The 12,205-nt window shown below is 39.1% G+C and overlaps 1 protein-coding gene across 1 annotated transcript in view; it reads left to right on the forward strand.

Annotated features, from left to right (window-relative positions):
• Positions 1-12,205, forward strand: part of Ubr5 (ubiquitin protein ligase E3 component n-recognin 5) — a 111,750-nt gene that overhangs the window by 42,565 nt on the left and 56,980 nt on the right. The window contains exons 8-13 of the mRNA XM_055626290.1: positions 195-344; positions 2,939-3,150; positions 8,765-8,881; positions 8,966-9,076; positions 10,311-10,465; positions 11,229-11,346. Coding sequence (XP_055482265.1) covers positions 195-344; positions 2,939-3,150; positions 8,765-8,881; positions 8,966-9,076; positions 10,311-10,465; positions 11,229-11,346 — 863 coding nt within the window. The remainder of the gene's footprint in view (positions 1-194; positions 345-2,938; positions 3,151-8,764; positions 8,882-8,965; positions 9,077-10,310; positions 10,466-11,228; positions 11,347-12,205) is intronic.

Consider the following 12,205-nt stretch of genomic DNA (forward strand, 5'->3'; position numbering starts at 1 on the left):
GTCTTTAAGACCTTTGTTTGTAATGTTAATTTTATTTCTTGTGAGTTTTTTTGTTTGTTTGTTTGTTTTTTGTTTTCACTCAGGTGATATCAGTTCCCAATTTTAATGTATTTGAAATTTTAGAGATCTTTTAGTGGTCTGTGGATGCATTATTTGTAGCTGCTTCATTTATATTTGTTTGTTTTTATTTGTAGAAGATCTTATGTCTCTTCTTGATGCTGACATTCACTCTGCCCACCCAAGTGTCATTATTGATGCTGATGCCATGTTTTCTGAGGACATTAGCTATTTTGGTTACCCTTCTTTTCGTCGCTCATCACTTTCTAGGCTAGGCTCATCTCGAGGTAATTTTGCATTTTTTTTTTGTTTTTTTGTTTTTTTGTTTTTTAGTGTGGGCTAGGTGTGTGGAAAGACAGTGATAGACTCACCTGTATCTGAACTCAGATTCTTACAGTAGGATGAAGTCATCAAAGATCATTTGTTTGGACCCCTTGGCTTTAAAACCAGGCCTTTGTATCTTGGAGTGCCACAACAGTATTTCAGAGAGGATCTTACAGTGTATAACACACACATAGTAAAGGCTGTGATTTACCTAAGTATATTTTATCTAGGAGATAGGTTTTGATCTAAAGGTAGAATTCTAGTTTTCAGCGACATGCAGCATTCATAAAAAAATTAATTTCATTAAAAGAAAAAATTAAATAAATTATTAAAAAATTAAATAAAGAACATAATCATTATGTTTCTTTTAAATGCTGAGTAGATAGTGAAATATGAAAAAACTTGGCAGAATGGGGCTGGACAATATCAAATGGGTAGACATGTTTGGTATATTAATATGCTGTTTGTACAAGTTTGAGATCTTTTAAAGGTAAAGGTATATAATACAGATTTGGAGCCACATAACCCAACCTCTTGTAGGCATATATAAGCTTTAAATAACAGGAATTCTTTCCAGAGTTCATAATGCTTTGTCTAAATAATAGATGAAATGAGCTATACTTAACAATGATTAGTAAATTAGAAAAGATGCCACGTGTGTTAAGGATGGCTATAGAAGTATATAAGTATATACTTGGTACTTAGAAGTTGAGAGTTTTAAATGTAACACATTTGTGGGTGACTATTTAACATATTAACACATGTAGTATCTTAAACTTTTTAAGGTAAACAATGCTTTAACTGCTTTAAAACTATCAATTACTGAATTTTCAAGTATTGATTTTTTTTTTTTAATATTAGCAACTCCTAAATACCTGTTTAAGTTATTCTGTGCAGATATTTTTAGTTTGACTCATATGAAGTAGCTAGCATTTAGCCACTTTGGGCAATCTGGCCGTTTTTTGTTCTTTTGGTGGAGTAGAGGGTGCCAAAGCCTCTCGTGCTGGCCAAGCGCTTTGCCTTGACCTACGTACCTAGCCTCAAGTGCAGCAGTTTTATGTGGTTCAGTATGGATCATCTCTAATCTTTATTATTAAAATCCTGAAAAGTTTATCTTTACTATATTATATTATTATTATTTTATTTATTTCTTCAAGTCAGGGTTTCTTTGTGTAGCCTTGAACCTGAAATCAGAGATCCAGCTTCCTCTCCCTCCCAGGTGCAGGAAAGAAAGGTGTGCCACACCATGCTTGACTATTTTGATTATTTTAAAAAGTAACTTACAAGCAACTGAAAATGTGGCTGTGGCTTTAGATAATTTGAGGCCAGTTTTCTGGAAAATGGCAAAAGACTTCTAGAAAGTTCTCTCCCCACTATTAAAAAAAAAAAAAAAAAAAAAAAAAAAAAGCCTGTCCTCAAAACATTTTAAATGCTTTATCCATAAAATCCATTCTGTAAAGTTTTTTGTTTGTTTTTCGAGACAGGGTTTCTCTGTGTAACACGAGCCCTGGCTGTCCTGGACTCACTTTGTAGACCAGGCTGGCCTCGAACCCACCAAGATCCACCTGCCTCTGCCTCCTGAGTGCTGAGACTTAAGGCTTGTGCCACCACACCTGGTGACATTCTGTAAATTTATCTTTAACGGGGATTTGAGTTATCACAAATTTTTACTTTATCCTAATTGTTTATAGTTTAGCTTATTTAAGACTTTCTGTTTCTCTATTAAAAAACAAACTTGTTGGTTTGCACCTCAGTTAGGGTTTCTGTTGCTGAGAGAATACACCATGACCAAAAGCAATTTAGGAAGGAGAGGGTGTATTTCAGGTTAATGTAGTTCCAGGTCACAGCCTCTGAGCGAGGTCAGGCCAAGAACTCAAACCGGGCAGAAACCTGGAGGCAGGAGCTGATGCAGAGGCGGTGGAGGAGTGCTGCTTACTGGCTTGCTCCCCGTGACTTGTTCAGCCTCTCTTATAGCTCCCACCTACCTGGGGTGGCACCGTGCACAGTGGGGTCCCTTCCACATTAGCTCCTGTTTAGGAAAAATCTCTGTGGGCTAGTCTGCTAGGATTATTTTCTCAATGGATGTTTTCTCTTTCCAGGTGACTCTGGCCTATATCAAGTTGACATAAAAACTAGCCAGCACACAGTGCTTACATGTATTTAATGTTTTGAAATTCTAATTCAGTCACTTTTCTAATTTATAAATCAAAGATGTTTATATTGAGTATTTGTAATGAAATAAGAATTTCATATGAATAATACAAATAATGAAATAATTTCAGAATCTTTAAATCTATTAAGAAAAGAAAAAACCAGTCACACTTAGAGTAATTCTGTTCTACAAACGTTGGACTGCCTCTGCATAGTTTCAAAAAATACAGTTTATAATTTTTAGCCAGTCACTTGAAGAGTTAATGTTTTGAATGTTGCATGTCAGCCTACTTAGCTCTTGACTGTACCTTTTGAGTAGATAAAGTGCTGTTAGCTGCGTCCTGCAGGGTGTGTACTAGAGAGTGGCTTACTTTTATCCCACTGGTGTGACCCGATTGCATACCAGTTCTCCTTCTTCCCTTAGAAAGAGACTCCGAGCTTTTGCGGGAGCGGGAATCTGTTCTACGTTTACGGGAACGAAGGTGGCTTGATGGAGCCTCATTTGATAACGAAAGGGGCTCTAGCAGCAAGGAGGGAGAGCCAAACCCGGATAAGAAGAACACACCTGTTCAAAGTCCGGTGTCTCTGGGAGAAGACTTACAGTGGTGGCCTGATAAGGTATTTGGAAAAAGTTTATGCCTTTCATTTAAGTAGAGTCCTAGCAGTTCGCTCTTCCATTAATAGAGTTTGTTTATGCCTTTCATTTAGGTAGAGGCCTAACAGTTCGCTCCTCCATTAACAGAGTTTGTTTATACCTTTCATTTAAGTAGAGTCCTAGCAGTTTGCTCCTCCATTAATAAAGTTTGTTTTATCTATTCAGGGTTTATAAGACTGTTGAAAAGAGGCATTAGTTTTAAAGTGCCCATGTTTGTTTTAGAAGCAGACTGCTGGAGCATTGGCCAAGCTGTGAACCACATGTCCAGTGCTGCTGCTGCTGCTGCTTGCTTCTTGATGCAGTGAATCAGAAAAATTGGGGGTTAGTCTCAGTAACACAGGAACATTTACTCTCCAGGACATTTTGCCTAGAGTAATTATTTTAATGATGCTTACATTCTTTGGTAGAGATTTGCTTTGCCAAGTTTAAAATGTGGAATGGACCTTCGTTTTTACAGGATAAGCTCTATCCATTGATGTAGTGTGCCTGTTAGAACAAGATGAGGGCTGTGCATTTCTGGAGTTGCATAGCTGTTCCATTTTATGCCAGTAATTTTTGCCAGACCCTTTGATGCTATGGTAGTAGACAAAGTAGGCCAAATGAGAATGGGGGATGGAATGCCAGGAAAATAGAACAAATAAGTGAATTCCAAAAGGCACCTAGGATTTGACTGGATCTTTACAGATCCATTTCTACCACAAATGAAGTCTGTTGATGATGTGTGCTCCATTGTTTTAAGTGGTGAATTCATTTTCAGAGTCTTTTATAGAAATCCATGGTTTTCACTCATTAAAAACAGAGACCTTCTTCCCCCCTAATTCCATAGATAGTTGACTGGAACTTAATTCTTTTTTGTTTGCTTGCTTGTTTGTTTTTTCAAGACAAGGTTTCTCTTTGTAGCCATGGTTTTCCTGGATTCTTTCTGTAGATTCTTTCTGTAGGCTGTCCTTGAACTCACGGAGATCTGCCTGCCTCTGCCTCCCTGAGTGCTGGGATTACAGGTGTGCACCACCGAGCCTGGCAGAGCTTATTTCTTAAGCATGAATAAACTGAAGTTTTGGTACATACCTCTGATCCTGGAAGGTGAGGCAGGGGAATCAGGCCAGACTGGGCCATGAGACTCTTGTCTTACGCAGGAGAAAAAGGGTCAACGAGGTTAATCACCAGCAGATCAAGAGAGTATGACCTCAGTTTATTTTTCATTTCTTTAGACTCAAATTTGGGAGAATATTAAACCTTTTAGATGTATGTTTTTTATAGTTATTATCAGTCTTAAGACAGTTAATATATTTTTTGCTGTGTAACTCATATGGGACTTTACTCCTTGTCTTTGGACTGTTCACATTGGCAGCTACCATATCTGCCTGAATTGTATTCTCTTATTAACACAATGCTGGAAGCATCCCTGGTTTCTTCTTGTGTGGTAGAGTGTTTGTTGTTCTCCTCCCCCTCCCTTTCTCTCCTTCCCTTTTCTCTTGCCCTCCATATTGTTCCATGTTTGTCTTACCTGGATGGTGTTAGAGCTCTTCCATTTTTTGTTTTCATTAGATTGGTTAAAGATTGTGACTCCTGAGGAGTGAAAGATTTGAGGGAAGGCTTCAGAGGGTTTGAAGGATGTCAGTGGGCAACAGGAAACAGGATTGGGATGTGCTTGGTGTTTGCTCCAATTGCTGAGAACTGAGGGTCTAAAGAGTGCTTTAGAGTTCCTAGCTCTGGACACTTGGGAATGATGTGTTTAAGTTAATGCTTGAGGACGAGAACAGATGAAGAAGGTCTCCGTCACTTTATCCCTTCCAGGTCATAGTTGTTTGTTGACTGATTGCTGCTAGAGGCCTCTTACTTTGCTTCATAGTTGGGCTGTATTGATTACTAAGATCTTTTCTCATATAACTTTAAGTCTAAGCCTGGTGGTGGTGGTGCACACCTTTGAGCCCAGCACCTGGCATGGGGAGGGAAGGTGGTGGAGCAGAGGTAGGCAGAGCTCTGAGTTTAAGGCCAGCCTGGTCTACAGAGTGAGTTTCAGGACAGCCAAAGCTACAGAGAGAAACCCTGTCTCTAAAAACAAACAAACAAAAAAAGAATGAAAACAAAACAACAAAAACCCCTTAAGTCTTGCAAGAGGCCAATTATAACAACTTGTACAAATTACTCTTTAAATATGAGTTTTATTATTTTGATAAGATTGTTTTAAATTAAATTTTGGTGGTACTTGCATTATTTTCGTAGGATAATGTGCTTCTACATTCTTGCTTATCTATATGAAAAGGTAGTTTTTGTATACTATAGTCATTGGAATTTTATAGCATATGTCTGAACTATTCGTTCTTATTTTACATTTTTTACTTTATGTATTGCAAATATTTGCCTGCATGTATGTTTGTGTACTGTGTGCTTGCTTGGGTTTCTTGGAAATCAGAAGAGGGCGTGGGAACGCTGTTAGATGCCATGAATGCTGAGAATTGAACCTGGGTCCTCTGGAGGAGTGGGTAGAGCTCTTAACCACTGAGCCATCTCTTCAGCCCTAACCTGTTATTGGCTATAAACTTTGCAGCACTTTCGATTGACAGGAAAACTTCCTAACTTTGTCAGTGCATATGTGGTTTGTTAGTGGTACAGTTAGCAATGAAGCCAGAGCCTGGTTAGTAGTCCTGAACAGGAAACAGGAAGTCTCTTTTGAGGTCAAAATTATATATCTCATTTTAATTTCAGGGAATTACCTAATTCACCATTCTTTTAATTTTTTACATTCATCCATTTAATTTTTTTTATTGTGTTTATCCTTGTGGATGTGCCGCGGTGTGTGTTTGTTCATAGAGGGCAACGGGACTACACACTCAGGAGTATGTGCTCAAAGGAGCTGAAGTCACCTCGTGAAGGGTGTGCACTCCTTTGCTCATTGTAGTGTTATTGACAATAACCAGAATATGGAAAACAAGTTTCAGTTATTGCTAAGTAAAACGTACACTCACATACACACACGCGCGCGTGTTGGGGAGTGTGTAGCCAGCAAAATAGCCTGTTCGTTGCAAAAGGGATAGAATTAGAGAAAAATAGGCTAAGTGAATCAAGTTAGAAGCATACACTATATGATTTCACTTATGTGTCTTCAAAAAAAGGAAAGGCAGGCATTCTGAGTCAAGAAAATTGGTTACCGTAGATGACGAATGAAGTGGAATATTGCAGTGAAAGGATCTGAAGGGGTGTATGTACATGCATGGCAAACATGCAGAAGTCTAACTTCCACTGTAGGCAAATAAGTAGTGCTGGCTGGCTCACTGACAAGTTTGAGCCTGTCCAGCCATAGTAGCCATTTTACTGTAATATGCTGGAACATCATGTTGAGACCTCAAAGGTGTGCAATAAATTATGCATCTCTTTAAGTAAGCTCTCTAAACAAAAACTGCTTTCTACCCTGGCAACGAACGCACTGTTTAGACTTAAAGGCTGCTTCTACTCTTCATTTGCTAAGCTCCCAGGAAGGGCTTGGTGCTGGGTTATGGGAGGAATACAAAAGTAACTCGCAGGTCAGCACTGTTAATTAGCAGTTACATCCCTTACTATCCTGGATATGTTTTCAGATAGTTATGGGGAATAAATATGTTTATTCCTAGCAGCTCTTTGAATATGAAGTTGTGTGCTGTCTGTTTTTCTGAATGGTGGTGAGAGAGCCTGACTTGTATAACTGGCTCCTTATACAAGTTATTTGCTATTGGAACATGCTTACTGGTCAAGTTGCTTTGTCTTTACCATGGTTTTCACATGAATGAGCATGAAAACAAAGTTTAGAAATGGAAACTTGTGCTGGACACGGTGGCGCACGCCTGTAATCCCAGCACTCGGGGAGGCAGATGCAGGCGGATCTCTGTAAGTTCGAGGTCAGCCTGGTCTACAGAGCAAGTCTAAGACAAGTAAGACTACCCAGAAAAACCTTGTCTTGTAAACAGAACAAAACAAAACAAAAAAATGGAAGCTTGTTTTATTGGCACTTAGAAAATCTAAGAAATGTCCATTAAAAGTTATCACTGTCCAGACATGATGACACATGCCTATGATCCCAGCTTTCAGGAAGACTCCTGTGTGTTCAAAGCTGACTTGTGTGTCATAGGGAGTACCAGGCCAGCAAGACAAAAACAAAATTTATAAGTGTGCAAAACTGTAATTTGATAATAAATAAAACGAGACAGGGCCATACAAAAGAAGCATAAGAAAAGGGACGTTAGGAAAAAAAGATGAGGTGGAGTCACCACAGCTGACCAAGTGGCACAGTATACCCTGGTACTGCTGTTCCTTTTGACCACAGCAATATGCTGGACTGTGTGTTCAGAGACAAAGGCTAACAAGTGAGTTTTCTGTCCCTTCCTAGGCTGTTGATTGTCCTGGTCAATTGACAATGGTCCATAGCAGATTTAAAGGTCCTGTTTGGCCCATCTGGCTCATTTAGGATTAGCCCTGGTGAGCAGTGGGCTATCGGGGAAGGATGTAACGAGCCATTTTTAAAATGAGGAAATGAGTTCCAAGAGGCTCCGTCATTGATTTTACAGTTAGCATGTGGTTCCCTTGGGGCCTTACTGCCCTCAGTAGATCATTTGCGTGTGATACTGGAGTTACTTGCTCACCCTGCAGTAGTGTAGAGCTCCCACAAGGGGCCCTTACCGTAGAGTGTGATGCATTACAGTATCATCAGTGCGGAGAAGGTTGTGGGAGCCAGAGGCGCTGGAGCTTTGAAGGGTTTAAATCCTATGGAGATCGTCTTGCAGAGCACACCTGTAGGGTGACTGGAAGTAGAAGTGGTTGGTGCCCATGCATTAAGATGAACATCGGTGTTCCCTTTGTAGATTCTGAGCATAGCTTTTTTGCTGTGGCCCTTGGTAGATATCTGCAGTAGATCAGCAGGGTTAGCCTATCTGACCAAGTAAGGTTCTGTTATCGCAAGGTTTGTGGGCAACTTCATGGCTTCAGCCATTGTTCTTGTGTTTTTGTTTTTTAAATGTTATTTACATTTGTTGCATTTTTTGAAAGATAGAATTGCATTCTAATTTATTACATGTCTTTCATCTTTAATGTTAATGAACTTTTACCATAAAAAGCAAAATAGGGACATTGTTTTCTGCAGTTTGGAAGTGTCTGCAAGAAGGGAGTCAGGAAGACTTCTGCCCCCACTTTGTGCAGCATGTCTGATTTGTGTGAAATAAGCTGGTAAACATCCTGTGTGATGTGGCCTGAGAAGGAGGCATGATGAGAGCTAGAGCATCAGAGGTGCTGAGAGGCTTCTTTGCGTAGACTTGCTTGAGGAGAGGGAATGGATTATCTAAAAGTGAAGGCAGAGACAATAGCAAGGACAGTGTATGTGAGACAGTGCAAGTGTGTTGTCCTTCTGGAAACAGGAAGCAGGCCAGCTCTGCTGAAGGACGGATGAAGAGTTTCTGAAAGGGAGCCAGGGACTTGTGAGGATCCTATTGATCATGGCTCATGAGTGTATGTAAGCAGTCTAGGTTTTTGTAGTGATTAAAAGCAGTGTCTGAACCAAGGGATTTGGCAATTTTTGTATTCATAGTTTTGTTTTATTTTACTTTATAGGACGGAACAAAATTTACCTGCATTGGGGCTCTGTATTCTGAGCTTCTCGCTGTCAGCAGTAAAGGAGAACTTTATCAGTGGAAATGGAGTGAATCTGAGCCTTACAGAAATGCCCAGGTATTTTGTTGTATTAAATCTTGGAAAGAGTGATTCTACATATCTACATGAGAAATAGTAATCATTTTTCTTATGCTTTCAAAGAATCCTTCATTGCATCATCCACGAGCAACATTTTTGGGGTTGATCAATGAAAAGATAGTCCTATTGTCTGCAAATAGCATAAGAGCAACTGTTGCTACTGAAAATAACAAGGTAGGTACCATTTTGCATTGATGAACATTTCATGCTTAAAACTGGCTTGCTTTCTCTCTCCCTTTTCATTATCTTTCAGTGTGACATAGGTCCATAATAAAAGCTTTTTTAACATGTACAATAATCCTGTCTCTTTAATTTTTTGTTGGCTAGCTTATACTGTAATCTTACTTTGAGAGTATTTAAAATTTCTCCCAGTAATTGTGTGTATGTGGGCACGTGGTGATGAAAGTGAGACGACAGCAGCTGAGACTTATTTCTCTTTTTACATAGTCTGTGAGTTCCGGTGATGGATCTTGTAGGCTTAAGTGGCCAGCACTTGTTCCCCAGCCATCCTGCCAGCTTGCATTCATTATTCAATGTTTAAAGTGGCTTTCTACTGTTAATGAGAGAAGAAAATATCCAAGAAAAGCTAGAAAGGAAAGTGCTTAAGAGACAGGAGACAGAACTTAAGCTCTGACAGACTGGTTGAAATGTGTTGATGTTCCACTTCAGGTGAGATTAGGCATGTTCAGGGTGGCCTGGCTGTAGAGTGGTACCAGATGCTAGATGGTCAGCATGGCTTCAAAGCTATTGAATTCTATTAAAAGTCTCAGAGCAAGCCAGCCTGGTGGCCCATGTCTGTACGTCCAGCAGTCAGGGTGCTGAAGCAGGAAGATCACAAGTTTGAGGTCAGCCTAGACTGTAGTGAGAAACTGTCTCACCTTCCACTTCCTAAAGAAGAGCACATGCGTAGTCCCATGGTTAGTGCCTTAGAAATGGTTATGATTTGATTTACACAGGAAGAAAGTATTTAAATTCTTTTTTTTTAATTTTATTTTTTTCTTATCAGTTACATTTTATTAACTCTGTATCTCGTATTTAAATTCTTAGTCTTAATTTAAGTGTTTTTTGAGTGTAAGAGTGCTTGCACATGTGTCAGTGGTGGTCAGAGGAGGTGTCTGATCTCTTGGAGCTGGAGTTAATGGATAATTGTGATTTGGATAGCATCTCTATATCACCTGGGAACTGAACTCGGGTCCTCCGCAAGATCAGCAAGTGCGCTTAATGGCTGAACATACTACAGCACCCTGGAAAGCTTTCTGAAGTACTTACTCATTTTTGTTGTGTTGCACTCCAAGCCTTTTAGACTGGGAGGTGATAGAGTATGTATCATACCTTGCTCCAGGGTTGACCACAGCTCTTTTGTAAAATCCCTTGCTTTTACCTAAGCCTCTACTATTATCTTCCTTAGGTTGCTACATGGGTGGATGAAACTTTAAGTTCTGTGGCTTCTAAGTTAGAGCACACAGCACAGACTTACTCTGAACTTCAAGGAGAACGGATAGTTTCTTTACATTGCTGTGCCCTTTATACCTGCGCCCAGTTGGAGAACAATTTATACTGGTGGTGAGTGTCTTCCACAGAATGTTTGTCACATAGAAAGCAGCTTTGAAGACAGAAGTGAGGCCATTGAAAAGACAGTGCTTTGGAGAGGCAGGAATTTCCCTTTGGAATACTTGCATTAACAATTAAGAATAATTTTATGGAAACACTGTATGCTTAGCAATCATTTTATTAAATTTGATGAGAGCACAAAATGAAATAAATTATACAGACTCCTACTGTCTACGGATAATTATGGCTAGGATTTGCAGGTAGTTTTAATCCTTTCTTCCCCTATACATGCATACATGATTTGTTATTACACAATTGCAAATATGGGATATATGGTATTTTAAAATTTCATTGCGTGAGTTTTTCTTCATATATATATATGTGTATATATATATATATATATGGGTGTATACATAAATACATATACACATTTATACATATATGTATGTATGTTAATCATGCTCTAAATTTATTCTTCGCAATATTTTTAGAGGGTACCAGTAAATTTGCATCATCAAAAGTAATTATTTGTAGGAAAAGTTAGTTGTGAAAAGATTATTGGCTGTATTTTCTATAGAATTTAGTCCTAAAGATTTAATAAAACTGGATCTGGTGATTAAAGTTACAAACAAGGTGAAAAATAGAAGTAGTTGCTGATTAGTACTAACCTGAAGTAAAAATTCAGAGAAGTAGTGCTTTAGTGGCTAAATAATTCCAGATTTATGCAATGGGCTTCTTTGCTGCTTTCTTGATCAGTTTATGATTTTTCTTTCAGGGGTGTTGTTCCTTTTAGTCAAAGGAAGAAAATGTTAGAGAAAGCTAGAGCAAAAAATAAAAAGCCCAAATCCAGTGCTGGTATTTCATCTATGCCAAACATCACTGTTGGAACTCAGGTAAGTTGTTAGAGTTAAGCCTATCTAAATGGCACTTAAAAAAAAAAATCACTCTCTTTTGATCCTCTCAGCAAACAATTTTTACAGGTAAGTGTTCTTAAATGTCTGGGTTTTAGTAGCGTGTAGATGCCATGTCTTTCTTCTTTCATCAGTTAAATAACATTTTGTAGATTCTGGTCTCATATCGGTAGGTAGTTTTCCTACAGAGCAAAGTTTCTTTGTTGGCCTAGCTTTAAGAATTATTTAATACTCTTCCAGTGCAGAGTCTGGAGTGACCCTTACAGGAATGTTGGTTGAGATTGTCCTAGGGAAAAGTCTGGGCATGACTGTATTGACAGCCCAGGGGAGTCTTAGAGTTGAAAGATTGCTCTAGGGTATTGGCAGTAAGAACCTGTGTCAATCCCTGCATTTCTACAGACTGTTGTTTCAGGGCTCTGAGATGGTATGTTAGAAAATTATTCTCTAATACCTTACTGTTTTTCAAAGTGTAGAAGTCTGCTGCAGGCCTTATGTCCCTTTTATCAGTCATTTATCTATGTGCAGTGGATTATTTCTGAATGCTGTAGCCACAGTATAGCAAGTTGGATGAAGGAGAGGATAGTAAAAGTTTAGTAAAAATTGGCTATCTGCTAACCTGGTGACCAAATCTTGGGCCCCACAGATTGGAGGGACAAAAGCAGCTCTACCAAATCGTTTCCAATCTCTGTATGTACGATGGCCTGTGTGCACTACATATGTATTAAAAGGACTTTGAGAGTTGGTGGGAGCTCAGTGGTTAAAAGCATGCACAGGTGAGCACCCCTGTTGGCTGGCTTGTGCTCTCTGACCCCCTCTCGATGGTCGGATGCCGTCTTCTGGA

Source organism: Psammomys obesus, unplaced genomic scaffold, assembly GCF_907164565.1.
Source record: "Psammomys obesus unplaced genomic scaffold, mPsaObe1.curated_primary_1811, whole genome shotgun sequence".
NCBI classification, from domain to species: Eukaryota; Metazoa; Chordata; class Mammalia; order Rodentia; family Muridae; genus Psammomys; species Psammomys obesus.